Raw genomic sequence first — 18904 nt, forward strand, 5'->3', positions numbered from 1 at the left:
CTTTCTGTGTTGCAGGGGCAGTCAAGAAATAGAATGGCAAGGCCACAGAACATGACATAAGCAGAGCTGTGGGAGACCACCTCAAACCCCTGGTAGAGCCGGGGGTGGAGTTTACCACTCCACCACGCCTTCAACAGGCGTGAAAAGTGAGATTGATCTCGTTGATCCATTTGTTTGTTTCAGTTTTCAGTAGTTGAATCCTTTGACATATTGTTGATTTCAACATTTTTTCATCTTCAACAAATGCACTGAATTTATACTGTTTTTCATACTATGATGGAGCAAGAGTCTGTTGATTGGTTGGTCATTTATTTTGCAATATGTTCAAACCAAACCAGCACATTTCAGACATGGATGCAACGCAATGCACTTCACAGAAAAAATACAAATAAAAACATACACAGCAAACAGAAGAATAACAACTGAAAGACGAATTAACATTTCAAGGAAATGCCTTTGATGAACAAGAACTGGATGCTACAACCCAAAATATAAGCTTGTTTTACTACATTGTTGTTACGTTTCCCAGCAAGAAAACCAGAAACGTCACTTAAACAGAAGAGGGAACTAACCAAGAATCATTGACAACAACCACAACTAAACAGGTGGGTTTTTAGGAGGGGTTCTGAATGACACTATGGGGGTGTCCACTGGAAGTTGACTAGTAACAACAACTGGGACCTAAAAGACAACCACCATGAGACCCACTAAATCTGCCCAAGAAGAGGGAAACAAAAGAAAAACCCACAACAAACTTAGTTTGTTTTCAATATATCAACAAATGAACTGGGTTGGTTGAAAAGTGATACTAAACATACATACCAGCACTATTTTGACAGAGGAAGATATGAATTTATACTGTTTTTCATACTAAGATGGACCAAGAAATGTGTTGCTTTTGCACATATTTGTTTATTGGTTTAGCAAGAGTCTGTTGATTGGTCAGTCATTGGATTCATTTATTTTGCAATATGTTCAAATCAAGTTTTACTTATACAGTACATTTCAGACATGATGCAACACAATGGCTTCACAGGAAAAAAACATAAGCGGATAAAAAACAAGAATAACCACTGAAAGACTAATGAGCATTGAAAGGAAATGCCATTGATTAAAATATGAATAGGATGCAACATCCCACCCAAATATAAGCTGTTTTTTTAGGAGAGGCTCTAAAAGACACCCACCATGAGACCCACTAAATCTGCCCAAGAAGAGGCAAACAAAAGAAAAACCCACACCAAACTTAAAGACAGGAAGCAAACCAAAAAAGTGGAGCAACTAAATGTGTTGACTCTCCACATCTATCAAGATGACTGGAGCACTGGGCCAGACACTCTTAAATAGAACCTGGACCAGCTCAGGTGAAACACCTTCCCACTAACGAGATGGACAAGACAGCACAGGTGTAACACATACTGACACCAATCGGTTCTCCCTACATGCTAACAAGCTATAAGGCCAAGTCCAACCTCAAAACATAAGTGAAAAAACCAAAGCCTGTAAAACCTTCCCCCTTAAGACAACAAATATATCTTATAATTTTGTTGGACAAGTTTGCTGACCACTAACAGAAAACAATTTCAATTTCACATTATAATCAACTACAATATCAATCCCCTTGGAACGAGCCCAAACAAAACTCCTCTCCAATACGGAAAAACATGTGGTCAAAATAAATTGTGATCCATGGTAACACACTGGCTAAACGCAAAACACACATCTTTTTGACTGCCCATCCTTGAGAAAATCAGCAACCAAGTTGTCCTTACCACGGACATGTCTGATTTCAAGAGGAAACTCCTGCAATATCCGTAGTAACTTTCCACCTCACTGCAGAGCGGGGTTTCTCTCTTTTTTCAGGGTTCACTAGATAGGTATGATGTTGGATCGGGGCCCAGTCCCCAATGTCATGCTCTAGTACATTTGGGTTGACACATCTGAGAATGAACCCTGATATTCTAAAAGCAGGGAAACAATGTCAATATAATTGTACCAAAAATTGTCAGTTGGTCGTATAAATAATTATGAATACTAAATGTTACATGAAATGTAAATATGAAATATTTGGTTGCATAGTCTTACGTGGGATAGCCCAATGTCAAAACACAGTTTTAATGTGTCCAAATCAATAACCAATATGCAGAAACAGTTTGGGATAAATTGAAAACCTAAACATAAAATGTTCTATGTACACAAACATCTGCTACAATAATCATATTACTTGTATTTGTTTAAACAAGCAGCTTTTAAAATGCACAAGCACCAAAAATGCTGTTGTTTTGACAAGTAGCAATAAATCACTGATATCGATTAGGGGGGAAATTAGGTTGTAATTTCAAACTGACACAACAAAAAAAACAAATGGAAATGGGAGATATATTTTACCTCACTGGTTAGAGGACAACCTGCAGAAGACAGTCAGCTACATTTTGGAGTGATGCATTTCAATTTAGGGGTTGCTAAACAAGGGAATGCAACACTTATTTGTCATCACTCATCGATATCATGCTAAACTCATTTGTGCGAGAGGAGAGAGATGAGGTTGCACATCCTGTTAAAATTAACAGCTCAAAAACCACACGGAATCTGGAAGTAATGTGTACATCACTGGTTAGAGGACAATTTGTCGAAAACAGTTGGCCACATTTTGAAGTGTTGCATTTTGATTCAAGTGGGTCACCAACGTGATAAGTGTAACACAACTCCTAATTGTCCCTAGAATTTCTAAGCAAACAGCTGGAGGCAGGGCTTTCTCCTATAGATCTCCATTTTAATGGAATGGTCTGCCTATCCATGTGAGAGACTCAGTCTCAACCTTTAAGTCTTTACTGACCTGTTTACCGGGCGTGCTACCTGTCCCAGACCTGCTGTTTTCAACTCTCTAGAGACAGCAGGAGCGGTAGAGATACTCTTAATGGTCGGCTATGAAAAGCCAACTGACATTTACTCCTGATGTGCTGACCTGACGCACCCTCGACAACTACTGTGATTATTATTATTTGACCATGCTGGTCATTTATAAACATTTGAACATCTTGGCCACGTTCTGTTTTAATCTCCACCCGGCACAGCCAGAAGACTGGCCACCCCTCATAGCCTGGTTCCTCTCTAGGTTTTTTCCTAGGTTTTGGCCTTTCTAGGGAGTTTTTCCTAGCCACCATGCTTCTACACCTGTATTGCTTGCTGTTTGGGGTTTTAGGCTGGGTTTCTGTACAGCACTTTGAGATATCAACTGATGTAAGAAGGGCTATATAAATACATTTGATTTGAACTCTTTTTTTTGTGTCAATTTTTATTAAATCACATAAATAGTACTCTTCCATTTTCCCGTGAGGCTAATATCCATATCATTATGAAATCAAATCATAAAGGGGGGGAAACGTTTAGGCTTCTACATTGTGACATCATTAAAATACTCCTACTACAATGTTAAAACATTCTACATTGTGACATTAATTCATTGAAAACATGAAACAACTCCTTCATGTATGTATTTTCTAATATTTGATCAGAGATCTTTTAACAGATTATCTCTGGTCACAGCTATGAGATTTTTCTCCTGTGTGTCTTCTCTGGTGTACTGTCAGATGGCCAGATGTAGTAAAACTCCTCCCACATAAACCACAGCTATAAGGTTTCTCTCCTGTGTGTTTTCTCTGGTGTACTGTCAGATAGCTAGATGTAGTAAAACTCCTCCCACATTGACCACAGCTATAAGGTTTCTCTCCTGTGTGTTTTCTCTGGTGTACTGTCAGATAGCTAGATGTAGTAAAACTCCTCCCACATTGACCACAGCTATAAGGTTTCTCTCCTGTGTGTTTTCTCTGGTGTACTGTCAGAGAGCTCGATGTAGTAAAACTCCTCCCACATTGATCACAGCTATAAGGTTTCTCTCCTGTGTGTGTTCTCTGGTGTTGAGTCAGAGTGCCAGAGAAAGTAAATCTCTTCCCACATTGATCACAGCTATAACGTTTCTCTCCTGTGTGTGTTCTCTGGTGTACTGTCAGATAGCTAGATGAAGGAAAACTGCTCCCACATTGATCACAGCTATAAGGTTTCTCTCCTGTGTGTGTTCTCTGGTGCACTGTCAGCTCTCCAGATTGACCAAAACTCTTCCCACATTGACCACAGCTATAAGGTTTCTCTCCTGTGTGTGTTCTCTGGTGTACTGTCAGAGAGCTAGATGTTGTAAAACTCCTCCCACATTGACCACAGCTATAAGGTTTCTCTCCTGTGTGTGTTCTCTGATGAATTTTAATGCCTGATGAGGTGAATCTCTTCCCACAGTCAGAGCAGAAGTGAGTTCTCTTCCCTGTGGATCTCTGCAGGTGTTTCTTGATGTGTTTTGATCTGGAGAGACTCTTCTCTGCCTCTTCAGCATCATGAGGTTGTTGAGGATCCCCAGAGGATCCACAATAGTCCCCATTCTCTCCTGTGTGAACAACAAAGTCAGATGATTAAAGGCCCACAACAGCGGAAAACCACTGTAAAAGAAAGTCGAGGCCAACAAAGTAGCCAATGATGTTGTAAAACAATTGATGTCTGTAACGAATGTAAAAATTATTTGACAATCCTCTTTAAATGAGCAAGAATAGTCATATTTGCCTTGTTTTCACATTAGTAGTAACATTGATGATTGTAGACTAGTTATTCATTTTGTTGAAACTCTAAGCAGTGTGCCAGACGACTTTTGGTTTCCAATATAGACCCCTTTCTGTGTTTAATAAAATTGCGGTGCAAGGGCGATGCACAAACAATTTGGTTGCAGAAACTCCTCCCTGCTAATGAGAAAACCGATAGTTATGGATGTAGTATATCTCTCTGGAGTAAAAATGGTGAGCAAAGATTTTCGTTTTTCACAATGTATTCTGAATGTGAATGGGGGAAAACCCAGGGGACTAACCTCCATTTCCAGGTTGCTTATGAGTACATTTTACACTAGTTTGGATTATAATTGTAATGCTAGGTTGAATGTTCTGTTTAATATAATGTTTGCTATAGTATTAAGAATTGTATGTATTTGTTGAAGAACCGAGTTAATGACAGTATACATTTGGGTTTTGCTAATAAAGTTAAGATTGTATTTTGTATTTCACCTTTATTTAACCAGGTAGGCCAGTCGAGAACAAGTTCTCATTACACGTGGGATAAACAAACGTACAGTCAATAACACAATAGAAAGTGTTTATACAGTGTGTGCAAATGGAGTAAGGAGGTAAGGCAATAAATAGGCCATAGTAGCAAAGTACACTGGAGTGATGGATATGCAGATGATGATGTGCAAGTAGAAATACGGGTGTGCAAAAGAGCAAAAAAAAGTAAATAAAACATGGGGATGAGGTAGGCAGTTGGATGGGCTGTTTACAGATGGGCTGTGTACAGCTGCAGCGATCGGTAAGCTGCTCAGATACCCAATGCTTAAAGTTAGTATGAGAGATAAATGTCTCCAACTTCAGCGATTTTTGCAATTCGTTCCAGTCATTGGCAGCAGATAACTGGAAGGAAAGGCGGCTAAACGAGGTGTTGGCTTTGGGGATGACCAATGAGATATACCTGCTGGAGCGCGTGCCATGGGTGGGTGTTGCTATGGTGACCAGTGAGCCGAGTTAAGCCAGCCTATTAAAGACTTTTAGATGACCTAGAGACAATGGGTTTGGCAACGAATATGTCGCGGGGGCCAGGCGACAAGAGCATACAGGTCGCAGTGGTGGGTGGTATATGGGGCATTGGTGACAAAACGGATGGCACTGTGATAGACTGCATCCAGTTTGCTAAGTAGAGTGTTGGAGGCTATTTTGTAAATGACATCGCCGAAGTCATGGATCGGTAGGACAGTCAGTTTTACGAGGGTGTTAGGCAGCGTAAGTGAAGGAGGCTTTGTTACGAAACAGGAAGCCGATTCTAGATTTAATTTGGGATTGGAGATGCTTAATATGAGTCTGGAAGGAGAGTTAACAGTCTAACCAGACACCTAGGTATTTGTAGTTGTCCACATATTCTATTTCAGAACCGTCCAGAGTAGTGATGCTAGTCGGGAGGGCGGGTGCGGGCAGCGATCGGTTGAAGAACATGCATTTAGTTTTACTAGCGTTTAAGAGCAGTTGGAGGCCACCGAAGGAGTGTTGTATGCCATTGAAGCTCGTTTTGATGTTTGTTAATTTAACACAGTGTCCAAAGAAGGGCCAGATGTTTTCAGAATGATGTAGTCTGCGTAGAGGTGGATCAAGGAATCACCCGCAGCAAGAGCGAGATCGCTGGGGCGGCAGGGTAGCCTAGTGGTTAGAGCGTTGGACTAGTAACCGGAAGGTTGCAAGTTCAAACCCGAGCTGACAAGGTACAAATCTGTCGTTTTGCCCCTGAACAGGCAGTTAACCCACTGTTCCTAGGCCGTCATTGAAAATAAAAATGTGTTAACTGACTTGCCTAGTTAAATAAAGGTAAAATAAATAAATAAAAAAATATATATATATACACAGAGAAAAGAGTCGGCCCGAGAATTGAACCCTGTGGTACCCCCATAGAGACTGCCAGGTTGATGAAGACGGCTGCACAGTACTGTCTTTTATCGATGGCGAATATGATAACATTTAGTACCTTGAGCATGGCTGAGGTGCACCCATGACCAGCTCGGAGAAGGTACGGTTGGATTTGAAATGATCAGTGATCTTGTTTAATAACTTGGCTTTCGAAGACTTTAGAAAGGCAGGACAGGATGGATATAGGTCTGTAACAGTTTGGGTCTAGTGTGTCACCCCCTTTGAAGAGGGGGATGACCGCGGAAGCTTTCCAATCTTAAGGAATCTCGGACGATACAAAAGAGAGGTTGAACCGTCTAGTAATAGGGGTGGCAACAATGGCGGCTGATAATTTTAGAAAGAGAGGGTCCCGATTTTCTAGCCCAGCTGATTTGTACGGGTCCAGGTTTTGCAGCTCTTTCAGAACATCAGCTATCTGGATTTGGGGTTGGGGTAGCCAGGAGGAAAGCCTGGCCAGCCGTAGAGAAATGCTTCTTGAAATTCTCGAATATCGTGGATTTAATCGGTGGTGACAGTGTTTCCTAGCCTCAGTGCAGCGAGCAGCTGGGAGGAGGTGCTCTTCTTCTCCATGGACTTTACAGTGTCCCAAAACTTTTTGGAGATAGAGCTACAGGATGCAAATTTCTGTATGAAAAAGCTAGCCTTTGCTTTCCTAACTGACTGTGTTTAATGGTTCCTGACTTCACAGAAAAATGGCATATTGCGGGGACTATTTGATATTAGTGCAGTACGTCACAGGATGTTTTTGTGCTGGTCGAGGGCAGTCAGGTCTGGAGTGAACCAAGGGCTATATCTGTTCTTAGTTCTACATTTTTTGAAAGGGACATGCTTATTTAAGATGGTGAGGAAATTACTTTTAAATAACAACCAGACATCCTCTACAAATGGGATGAGGTCAGTATCCTTCCAGGATACCCGGGCCAGGTAGATTAGAAAGGCCTGCTCGCAGAAGTGTTTTTTGGAGCGTTTGACAGTGATGAGGGGTGGTCGTTCGACTGCAAACCCATAACAGATTCAGGCAATGAGGCAGTGATCGCTGAGATTCTGACTGAAAACAGCAGAGGTGTATTTGGAGGGCAAGTTGGTCTCCAGGGCACAGCTGGGAGCTGGGGGGCGGGGGGGGGGTCTATAAGAGGCGGCAACAGTGAGAGACTCATTTCTGGGGAGATTCATTTTTAAAATTAGAAGCTCGAATTGTTTGGTCATGGATCTGGAAAGTATGACAGAACTTTTCAGGCCATCTCTGCAGAAGATTACAACTCCTCCCCCTTTGGCAGTTCTATCTTGACAGAAAATGTTGTAGTAGGGGATGGAAATATCAGAATTTTTGGTGGCTTTCCAAAGGCAGGATTCAGACACGTTTCGATGCCAATGCAGAACGCCACAGGATGAGCGTGAGGTAAAAGGTGACGCCCAGAGCATACCCATGATGTTGTACAACAATTGACATCTGTTAAATGATTTGACAATTAAGACAGTCAAGTGAGCAACAATCACACTTTGTCTTGTTTTCACATTAGTAGTAACATCGATGATTGTAGGCTAGAAATAAGTTAAAGTTGTTAAAATCCTAAACAGTGTGCCAGACGACTTTCGGTTTGCTGAAATTGCGGCACGAGGGCGATGCTCACACAATCTGGTTGCAGAAAATCCTACATACGGATGAGGAAACCGCTAGTTATGGTTGTAGTATATCTGCCTGGAGCAAAAATGGTGAGCAAAGATTTTAGTTTTTAACAATCTATTCTGAATATTACAGCTCACTATCAGCGCAAGATCAGGAGTGCTACTCAATGAAACTCACATTAAGCTCTATGTCTATTCACTAATTCACCACCGTGGGGGTAAACTCAGAGGGGTTCTCATGGGCTGACAGCAAAAATAACCTATATTTACAGGTTGCTTATGACTGCACTTCACAGTACTTTTAGATTATAATTGTAAGGATCGCTTGAATCTTCTGTTTGTGTTACTGTCGCAAATCAACTGCTTTATACTTAAAAAACACTTCAACCAGTAAAATGCTCTGGCTTTAACATCAGACTGACAATGAGGTTATACAGTAAGTGTATGTCAAATTGGCCCATAACTTCACCTAACAATAACATAGACCTATTGTAGGACCCATAAATTCACCTAACAACAACATAGACCGAGGACTATAAATAATTTAGTATTTCAGGTGAAACATGGAAACTAAAATGTCTTTGTCATGACATTTCATAACCTGATCACCAGATAATTTTGTGAATAATCCCACTAGGCTACTCTGTAATGTGTTGTCATTCTAAATGTCCTGAAAAAAGGAAAATAGCTCTGTGTGTTAAACAATAGCCTATCCATCAAGGAACAGTTCTCTACACATTATGAGCAAAGTATCAGACTAACGACTAACGAGACAAACAGACTAACGAGAACCTACTGTAAATCAAGCGGACAATAACACATTATAAACACCAATTTGTTAGGGATGTTGGATCCAAAGTGGAGCACGGCATAACTGTCTTTACCAGAGTAATGAAGTACTTCGGTTGTTGTTGCATGTTGTGATGTTTGTCATTTGACTGTCCAAAAAATTGTCCGACAGCAAGATCCAGTATTTAAGTTCATCATATGACAAGCTTAACGTTGACAATAACTACTGTTCCCTGAAGGAGGGATACTAAATGAAACGGCCCATGACCTGACCCCACAAGATGCGTCAGTTTTATCAATTTATTCATTGTCTTTCATTTGAAACACCCCTGTCAATGTTGAGTAAGGATGCACACCTGATTACACATATAGAAGGAGGATTAATCTACCTGACCTGCACACAAATGTAGGCCTATAAATGTGCCCATTTGGGGATGTCTGATAGTATTTCTGATTGTCTTAACACTGCACCACTAATGAGTTCTGGAATTTCTCAAAGTATTTTTTCTTCTTCAACTCAAACAGCAAGTAAACAAAGTCTTAATGAAATCCACTCGGCACGAGAGTGGTTACATTTCTCCAGCCCCCATCCCTCAGCTGTTTACCAAACCAAGTCTCTGGGCAGCCATTTTGTTTCTGTTTAAAACCTAGGTTGTCCCTTTAAAAAAGCCACATAAATCATTCAACCAACTTGCAGTTGAAACAATAACAAAGCTGTAATGCCACCACTGTTTTGCTAATAAGAGAAATGGAGAAATGTAACTACTCTCAAATTCATAGACAGACCTATGGATGCAACAACTTAACATCCATGATATCAACATTATAGCTTTAACCATGTTGAGGCTATACAGTGTTGGTTTACATTGTTTCTAAACATTGGAGTAAAAAAAAGCTTATTTGGGGTTCTGATGGCGTACAACAGTTGAACTAAGCTCATGTGTTATATTCTTCAAGAATCAATGGCTATAAATAAATAATTAAAAAGTTACAATATGGATGTAGCAATTGCAGATTTCCCCTTTAACACCAAACATCAGTTCAACAACTGCAGAGTTTGTGCCTCTGTTTTTAAGACAGTACTTACTAGTGTTAATCAGGGAACGTTCATCGTTAGAACCATTGGATGCCTTAAGATGCCTTTGGGAAACCGGGCCCAGATATCCCGTTTCCTCCTCTTCTTCCCCCTCCTTTTTCGATGTGACAATCATCTCCCCCTCTTTCACTTCAACAACTGCATCCTCCTCTTCTTTTACTCTGAACAAGTCTTCCTCTTCTTTTACTCTGAACACGTCTTCCTCTTCTTTCACTGAAACGTCTTTCTCTTCTTTCACGGTAACGGCCTCACCCTCTACTTGTTTTTGTATTGTAACATCCTTCTCTTCCTCCTCCTCTTTCACCTTTTTATCAGGAGAGTAGCTAAGTGACCTCATGGTCGGAGATGTTAGCTAGCTAGGCTAATGCTAACTTAACCAGCCCGCTAGCTGACTAATAACAACAACACAATAAATATGAAATTAAATCGGATAACTAACTAGAGGGTAGAAATGGGCTTAAAACACAGTGGCTAATATACACTAAAGCGTCTAAAGAGCTTTATTGGTTCGGCTATTTTGTCGAGCAAGCTACCGAGGTGGCGGACAAACTGTTGCTGCGGTTGAAAGAAGCGTTCCGTCCACTAGAATATACGTCACAACAGCAGCATTGCCTTAAAGTCGCAGACCGCAATCTGCTAACTGGAGTGGGTAACGCAGTTGAGTAAAACGTATATTGAAAATGTTCAGACAAGTTCAATGTAGGAAGCATGAGTTTTTGGTCCCGGGGATAGAAATGTATAAAGTTGACATTACATCATAAAATCCACCTTTAACATCGTACATTTATGTTTTAGTAACTACTGTTGTTGGTTTGGTGTCAAGTAAGCCTCACTTTATATTTTAATGAAACAGGCAGGGAGCAGGTCTCGAACCCTCGACCTTTGAGCCCGTGGTCGGGCGCGCTATAGACTGTGCAGCAAAAGCATACACGCTGGAGTCGATTTCCGCGCTTATAAACCCAGGGTCGTTATAATATGTTATTTGCCGAATCTCAGTTTTCCATGTGGGTTGTATGCTAAAGTTCCCTCTTTCAAGTTGGTAGCTAACTGGAAAATCTAATCAAAAATCAAATCTTATTAAATCATACATTAGCAATTTATGTTTTAGTATGTACTGTTGTTGGTTTGGTGTCAAATAAGCCTCTCTTTAAATGTTATTTGCCGAATCTCAGTTTTCCATGTGGGTTGTATGCTAAAGTGCCCTCTTTCAAGTTGGTAGTTAACTGGAAAATCGAATAAAATCAAATGTTATTGGTCACGTACACATGTTTAGCAGATGTTACAGTGCAGTAATATAAGTTCTGACAGTGCAGTAATATCTAACAAGTAATCTAACAATTCCCCAACAACTACCTAATACACACAAATCTAAAGGGGTGAATGAGAATATGTACAGTGCCTTGTGAAAGTATTTGGCCCCCTTGAACTTTGCGACCTTTTGCCACATTTCAGGCTTCAAACATAAAGATATAAAAATGTATTTTTTTGTGAAGAATCAACAACAAGTGGGTCACAAACAATCATGAAGTGGAACAACATTTATTGGCTGGAGTCGCTCTGGATTGTGTTAGGCTTCATGACGTCGTAGTAGCGCAACACTGGCATGGATGAAGCCAGAGATTTCATCTCCTGCACTGCGGCCTTGTGCTTGGGTAGCCAGTGCCATGGTGTGTCTTTGTCCAGCAACCGGCGCAGAGGCTCACAGACTGCTGATAGGTGTGGCATGAACTTTGCAAGATAGTTTGCAAAGCCGATGAGATGCTGTACTTCTTTTGCATCAGACTGGTTTAGCATGTCGAGGACCGCTCTGACCTTGTCTGGGTCCGGCTTCAGGCCTTTTGACGAGAGAATGTGGCCATGGAAGTGGACGTCTTTCACCTTGAACTGCAGCTTCTTCAGGCCAAGGCGAAGCTTAACTGATCGGCAGCGCTCCATCAGTGCCAGGAGCTTCACATCGTGGTCGCGTTCTGCTTCTTCATCTGTGTCACCACAGCCTACGATCAGGACATCATCGGCGATGGATTCAATGCCCTTGAGCCCAGCCAGTAACTCGTGCTGCTTACGTTGGTATATCTCAGGCGCCAGAAGGTAGTCATGAAGCTGCTTTCTTCATCCAGCTTGCATTGAAGGAATGCATCTCGGGCATCCACCAAGGTGAAAATCCTGGCCTTGGGAACCTTATAGAGGACATCCTCTAGTGTCGGCATGATGTAGTGGGATCGTTTCAGTACTTGGTTCAGATGCTTTGGGTCGATGCAGACCCTCAGCTTCTCTGTTTTTTTTTCACTATGACCATGTTGCTGATCCAGTCAGTTGTTTCAGTCACAGATGTCATGTGGCCATCGGCCTCATACTTGTCCAGCTGGGCCTTCACAGCCACTTTCATTGCAATGGGCACATTGCGAGGAGCACATTGGACTGTAGTGATGCTCTCATCCACTTCAAAGTGTACCTCCCCAGGCACAGATTCAACGGGCATGTTGAATACATCGTCATATCTGCTGAGTAGTTGTTCTTTGGACAGGGGTCCATGCTGGACATGATCCACAATGTGCAGGTCATTTGGTACAGTGAACTGCACCAGTCCCAGGCGTTCGCATGTAGAGCCTGAGAGGAGAGGATGTTGACTGGTTTTTACAATCTCAAACTCCAGCTTGTGTTTGCGTCCCCGAATAACACATTCGGTCTCAAAGGTGCCCATAGAGCTCATTAGCTCTCCTGAGTACAGCTTTAGTCTAGTATCTCTGGGCAATAGATGTGTCAGGTGCCAGATTGATTTTGTCTTTGTAGCTCATTATGTTGCATGTAGCACCAGAATCCAGTTGACATTGTTGTTGCTTGTGTAATCGTAGTGTCACAAACCATTTCTTCCCTCGAGTGTACAGCTCCAATGGATTCATGCATGTAAATGTCACTTTCACTTTTCAGCTCTGAACATTGAGTGACATCATCAACACAGTGAATCTTGCCCTCACTCACCCTTCTTTTGCTTTTGAGACACACTTTGCAAAATGATTATTAGTTCCACAAGCTCTGCATGGTTTTCCATAGGCAGGGCAGTGCTCTTTGCCACGTGTGTGTGTATTCCCACAGTATTTACATGCTACGGGGCTCTCTGTGTTCACCGTTCGTGGTGAATTGCTCTGCCTCGATTGGTTTAGTCTGAATGTCTGCCTAGCAACAGCGTGAACAGTATCAACGTCGGGGCGTGGGGTTTCGATTTCCATTGCTCTCATTCTCATGTCAGTGACTTCAGCAGTGCGGCACATTTCGATGGCAGTTACTGCTCACCCGTGCTGTGAGGGTGAGATTGTGCCGGTAGACATGCCTGCATTCGCTGCCCATTCAACTCCTCAGAGTTGCAGCTTGTACCTCGTTAGGTTTCTCATGTAGACCGGTCGCCAGCGCATAGTCCTCGAATTCATCCCTGAAGTTGTCCCAATTAGTGTTCCAGTCCCCTGTGAGAACCATGGGATTTGGTGGCGGAATGTTCGCTGCCATAGCAATGGAATATGAGATTTCTTTGCCTTCAGTCATCGAAGTAGGTAGTGATACTAGCTAGCCAGCTAACAACGAGTTGATCAGTGTTGTGAGTAGGAAACGGCGTGTGTTCGCATATGGAACGTAATTGCGCCTATACTGTACTTAGCTACAAAAATAACAAACGTGTGTTTTCCGTGCCACTTCTGATACCATGTTTCAGTATGATTTGTTGGATAAAGGAATAAAGACAGACACCTATGTCAGGTTCAATAGCCTTGTTTGTGCATTGTACAAATCCCTACACCTGGAATCCGGGGAACAGTCCGGCTAGTCGATTACCTATCAACTAGACTCCGTAACAGTTTTTAAATGTGAAAAACTGAACATAACACATATACAACGTGAACTGGCAACGAAACAGTCCCATGTGGCACAGACACAGGAAACAATCACCCACAAAATACCCAAAGAACATGGCTGCCTAAATATGGTTCCCAATCAGAGACAACGATACACACCTGCCTCTGATTGAGAACCAATCTAGGCAACCATAGACTTACATAAACACCTAGAATGAACACAACCCCATAAATCTACAAAAACCCCAAGACAGTACAAACACCCTAGATGAGACAAACTATATTTCACCCATGTCACACCCTGGCCTAACCAAAATAATAAAGAAAACAAAGATAACTAAGGCCAGTGCGTGACAGTGAAATGGAAGTTGTTTTCTGTTGGTGGTGAGCAAACTTGTCCAACAAAAATATAGGATATATGTGTTGTCTTAAGGGGGAAGGTTTTACAGGCTTTGGTTTTTCCATTTATGTTTTGAGGTTGGACTTTCGCATGTCTAGCTCGTTAGCAGGTAGGACACACTGATTGGTGTCACCTCGTTAGACAGTATGTGTTACACCTGTGCTGGCTTGTCCATCTCGTTAGTGGGAAGGTGTTTCACCTGAGCTGGTCCAGGTTCTATTTAAGAGTGTCTGGCCCAGTGCTCCAATTGTCTTGATAGATGTGGAGAGTCAATACCTTTTTGGTTTTCTTCCTGTCTTTAAGTTTGGTGTGGGTTTTTCTTTTGTTTGCATCTTGGGCAGATTTAGTGGGTCTCATGGTGGGTGTCTTTTAGAGCCTCTCCTAAAAAACAGCTTATTTTGGGTGGGATGTTGCATCCTATTAATATTTTAATCAATGGCCTTTCCTTTCAATGCTCATTAGTCTTTCAGTGGTTATTTTTCTGTTTTTTATCCGCTTATGTTTGTGTACTAAATATTTCTCCTTATTTTTTCCTGTGAAGCCATTGTGTTGCATCATGTCTGAAATGTACTGTATAAATAAAGCTTGATTTGAACATATTGCAAAACAAATGAACCCAATGACCAACCAATCAACAGACTCTTGCTAAACCAATGAATAAATATATGCAAAAGCAAAACATCTTAGTATGAAAAACAGTATAAACTCATATCTTCCACTGTCAAAATAGTGCTGGTATGTACGTTTAGTATCACTTTTCAACCAACCCAGTTCATTTGTTGATATATTGAAAACAAACTAAGTTTGTTGTGGGTTTTTCTTCTGTTTCCCTCTTCTTGGGCAGATTTAGTGGGTCTCATGGTGGGTGTCTTTTAGGTCCCAGTTGTTGTTACAAGTCCATTTTCAGTGGACACGTTCATAGTGTCTTTCAGAACCCCTCCTAAAAAACAAGCTTATATTTTGGGTTGGATATTGCATCCGATTAATATTTGAATCAATGGAATTTCATTAATGTTCATTAGTCTTTCAATTGTTAGTCTTCTGTTTGTTGTGTACTAAATATGTTTATTTTCATTGTTTTTTCCTGTAAAGCCATTGTGTTGCATTCATGCCTGAAATGTGCTGTATAAAGAAAGCTTGATTTGATTTCAACAACAATGTTATTTTTATTTCACCTTTATTTAACCAGGTGGCCAGTTGAGAACAAGTTCTAATTTACAACTGTGACCTGGGGCCTGTTGCACAAAACTAGGATAAGGGATTAAGCCAGGATATCTTGGTGATCCTGGCTCAATTGATCCGTAATCCGATTGCACTAAAGATGGATAGGGGGCAGGAGGATATGTTATGGTATAAATTACCATGGAGATTTATTCTGTGGAGCTAGCCTGCTCCAGACCAGGCTAAATTCCAGGATCTATTTAATCTCATCCCTAATGTCAGTCAGCAGTCACCACAAATGGAAACCAATAGTTATTTCACTGCTCACTATACATTGTTATCACATATAACTAGACCCACTGTTATTTAAACGTTTGTGATCATTAATTTCAATGATTTTGGATAAAAAATGATTTTTAGATGATGTTGCTATCATTAGATAATTTACAGTTTCCCATAGACTATAAGGCTATATATAAAATGCTAGAATATTAGGGCCACAGAGGGGAAAAAAACACAAGTCATAATATTGTAACCAGTTGTTTTAAAGGAGGACAGTTGTTAAAATGACAGATGTGGGGCATTTCGTGAAATTGTACTTCAGTATGGTTTCATAAACAAAGACATGCTGATGTGCCAGAATATTAAGTATCACATTGTCATAAGTATCAAAACTGTAAAAACAATATGTAGCTTTTCTGCAGAAAGAACCAGCCTCATAAATTTATGACTTTATCCTTTTTCTTCAGTGTGGCCCTAGTACTCTGTCATATAAACAAATACACATTCCATATGAATATAAAAACACAATGTGTAACATTATGTTCCTTTATTGAATAAGGACAAAACAAAGCAGGTAAACCATCAGCTCCTTTCAAAACTGAAGTCACAGTGACTCTACAAGATGGAAAGCACAGAATCTAAGCATATTATACAAAATGATACATATACAGACCTTTGAATGTGTATAACACACCCTGCATGTCTGCACACTAAAATAAATGCAGGACAAATCCATACACATCAACTGAACAGACAAATGAATGGATGCAGTAGCCTCCCTGCAGCCTTGTATTACACACAGTATACCGCACAAACATCATAAGAGGCCAAATTCGTCAAAAAACGAACCCAAAAAAACCCAAATTCCTCTGCCACCGCAGGACATATTTAACCAAAATTGAAAGCACACATACTAACTAAAATAATTCAACACATATTGGTCCCTCAGCAGCCGACCACTGTCGTCATCAGGGAAGATTGCCGGATTGTCCCAGTCCATGGCTGGTGGCACTCTGGGGGCCCTCTCCTTCCTCAGGCAGGCCACATTGTGGAGGACAGCACAAGCCACAGTAATATCACATGCCCTAACAGGGCTGACCCTTAATTTGTGAAGGCAGTGAAAGCGTGCCTTCAGGAGGCCAAAGGTCATTTCAACTCTGGCCCTGGTCCTGGCATGGGCATGGTTGTAGGCCTGCTGTGCTTCCTGGGGGTCTGTGAAAGGTGTCAGGAGAAAAGGCTGGCAGCCATACCAGCAACACACCAGAGAATTCACCTGTCAACACAAAATCTCATCATTACTACCTCATAAACACAGTGATATTCTTGACACAGCCATGATGGTTATAAATAGGGGTTGTGTGGCTTACCTTGTGATAGGCACTGATAGATTTCAGAGGCCCGAAAGATTCTGGAGTCATGGACTGAGCCAGGCCATTTTGCCACAACATTGCTGATCACACAGTCAGCATTGCAGACCATCTGAAATCATAAGATGAGGAATATTACACCAATCAATGCACATCACTGGCAATGCAGAGTGTTCGTCAATGGACAATATCAAAAAGTTATGTTCACCTGAACATTAATGCTGTGAAAGGATTTCCTATTCACAAAATCGGCCTCATGGGCACCTGAGGGGGCTTTTATCCTTATGTGTGTGCAGTCCACTGCACCAATGACATTGGGGAAACCTGTCACACAAAGTAATGAGTATCCTACTATGTGTTAACAGTTGTCCTGTAATTTGTAGATCCTCTTACCTGCAATCCTATAGAACTCCTCTTTGATGTCACAGAGTCTTCTGTGGCCAGGGAAGGAGATGAAGACATCTGCTAATGCTTTGATAGCCAGACACACACTCCTTATTGTGCGGCAAATTGTGGCCTTGTTCAGCTGTTCTGCATCCCCCACTGAGTACAGGAAGGCTCCACTAGCAAAAAAGCGCAAGGCCACACAAACCATTTGCTCCACACTCAGTGCATGGCTCCGTGCAGTGCGGTGCTTAATCCTGGGACCCAGTAGTCTGCATAGATACCTGATGCCATCTGCAGAAAACCTGTATCTTTCATATAGATGGTCATCAGGGAAGGCCAGTGGGTCCAACCGGTCCCTGAAGACCCTTTCTCACCTGAAGGCTCTCCTCAGCACAAGTGCTTCTTCATCCACCACATCTCGCACGAATGGGCATGCCATTGTCAGAGCAGAAAGGAACACACAATTTTGGGCCTTCATATAGGCTAGTGGCCACACCTGGTGCTGGGGGGGGTGGGCAAAAGAGGGCGATGCCTTATAACGATGACTTGGTTGTACTGATTGCTGGGAAAATAAAAAAAACCTTAGAAAGATGCCACCGTCCTGTGTGCTCACAATAAGAGCTCATATGTCATGGCTCACTTGACTTTACGAGAATATACCTAATTTTTATTTTGAGCTGTGTCATCTTCTTGGAGCTGGGGGAGGAAAGAAAAATAATGATTAATACATTTGTGTTACAGTTAGCATACAGTGTACATTGAAGGCATATCTCACCTCCCTCTCAAGTTTTTTTATTTCAAGGTCCAGTTTCCTAATTGTCCTCTTTTTTATTTCGAACTCCAGTGCAAGATTTTCCATCTTTTTCTTCTTGTACTGAATGTCTATGTCTGCCAGTTCTATTTGGCACCGGAGGTGGTTGCCATACAACTTTCTGATAGCTTGTGAGCTCTGTGAACACAATACAATTAGCGCAGCTGGAATTTGGCAGGATGTGGTGTCCTTTTATTAATACGCACTATGTTGCCAGGCTGGTTTTCCCACTGTATAGCATCTGGGTCCTGTAAAAGAAATTAGATTTTTTGATTTTGATGAGGACTCCTCACCATTGTAGAGTAAATAGTACTTTCACAGTCTTAACATGATACCTCATGCCTTCTGGAATCCAGAGAGATGGTCTCCTCCTCATCATCGTCTCCATCATGTGCTGTTGCTGCTGAACTGGGGCCTTCACCCTATCACATTTAATCAGATTCATATTGAAGCTAGTAGACAAGACATGCCAGGCCTACAGTATGCCTTTGATGGAGTACTCACTGGATCAGCATCGTCTGGTGCTTGTGCTGGTGGCTCTAACAGGAACACAGTGCTGCCAGACACTGCAAGGCAATAGGTAAACCAAAGTCAGACAGTCCAA

At 41.6% G+C, this 18904-nt stretch overlaps 1 protein-coding gene across 1 annotated transcript; it reads right to left on the reverse strand.

The window, feature by feature from the left end:
- Positions 1-292: 292 nt before the first annotated feature.
- Positions 293-11103, reverse strand: LOC118938436 (uncharacterized). Its single transcript, XM_036942391.2, has 2 exons — positions 10042-11103; positions 293-4435 (listed from the first exon to the last, which is right to left on the reverse strand). The coding sequence occupies exons 1-2, from the start codon at positions 10385-10387 to the stop codon at positions 3531-3533; spliced, it is 1251 nt and encodes a 416-aa protein (XP_036798286.2). The 5' UTR covers positions 10388-11103; the 3' UTR covers positions 293-3530.
- Positions 11104-18904: the final 7801 nt, after the last annotated feature.

This window comes from Oncorhynchus mykiss, chromosome 13 (assembly GCF_057628025.1).
Source record: "Oncorhynchus mykiss isolate SJ-2025 chromosome 13, ASM5762802v1, whole genome shotgun sequence".
Taxonomy (NCBI): Eukaryota; Metazoa; Chordata; class Actinopteri; order Salmoniformes; family Salmonidae; genus Oncorhynchus; species Oncorhynchus mykiss.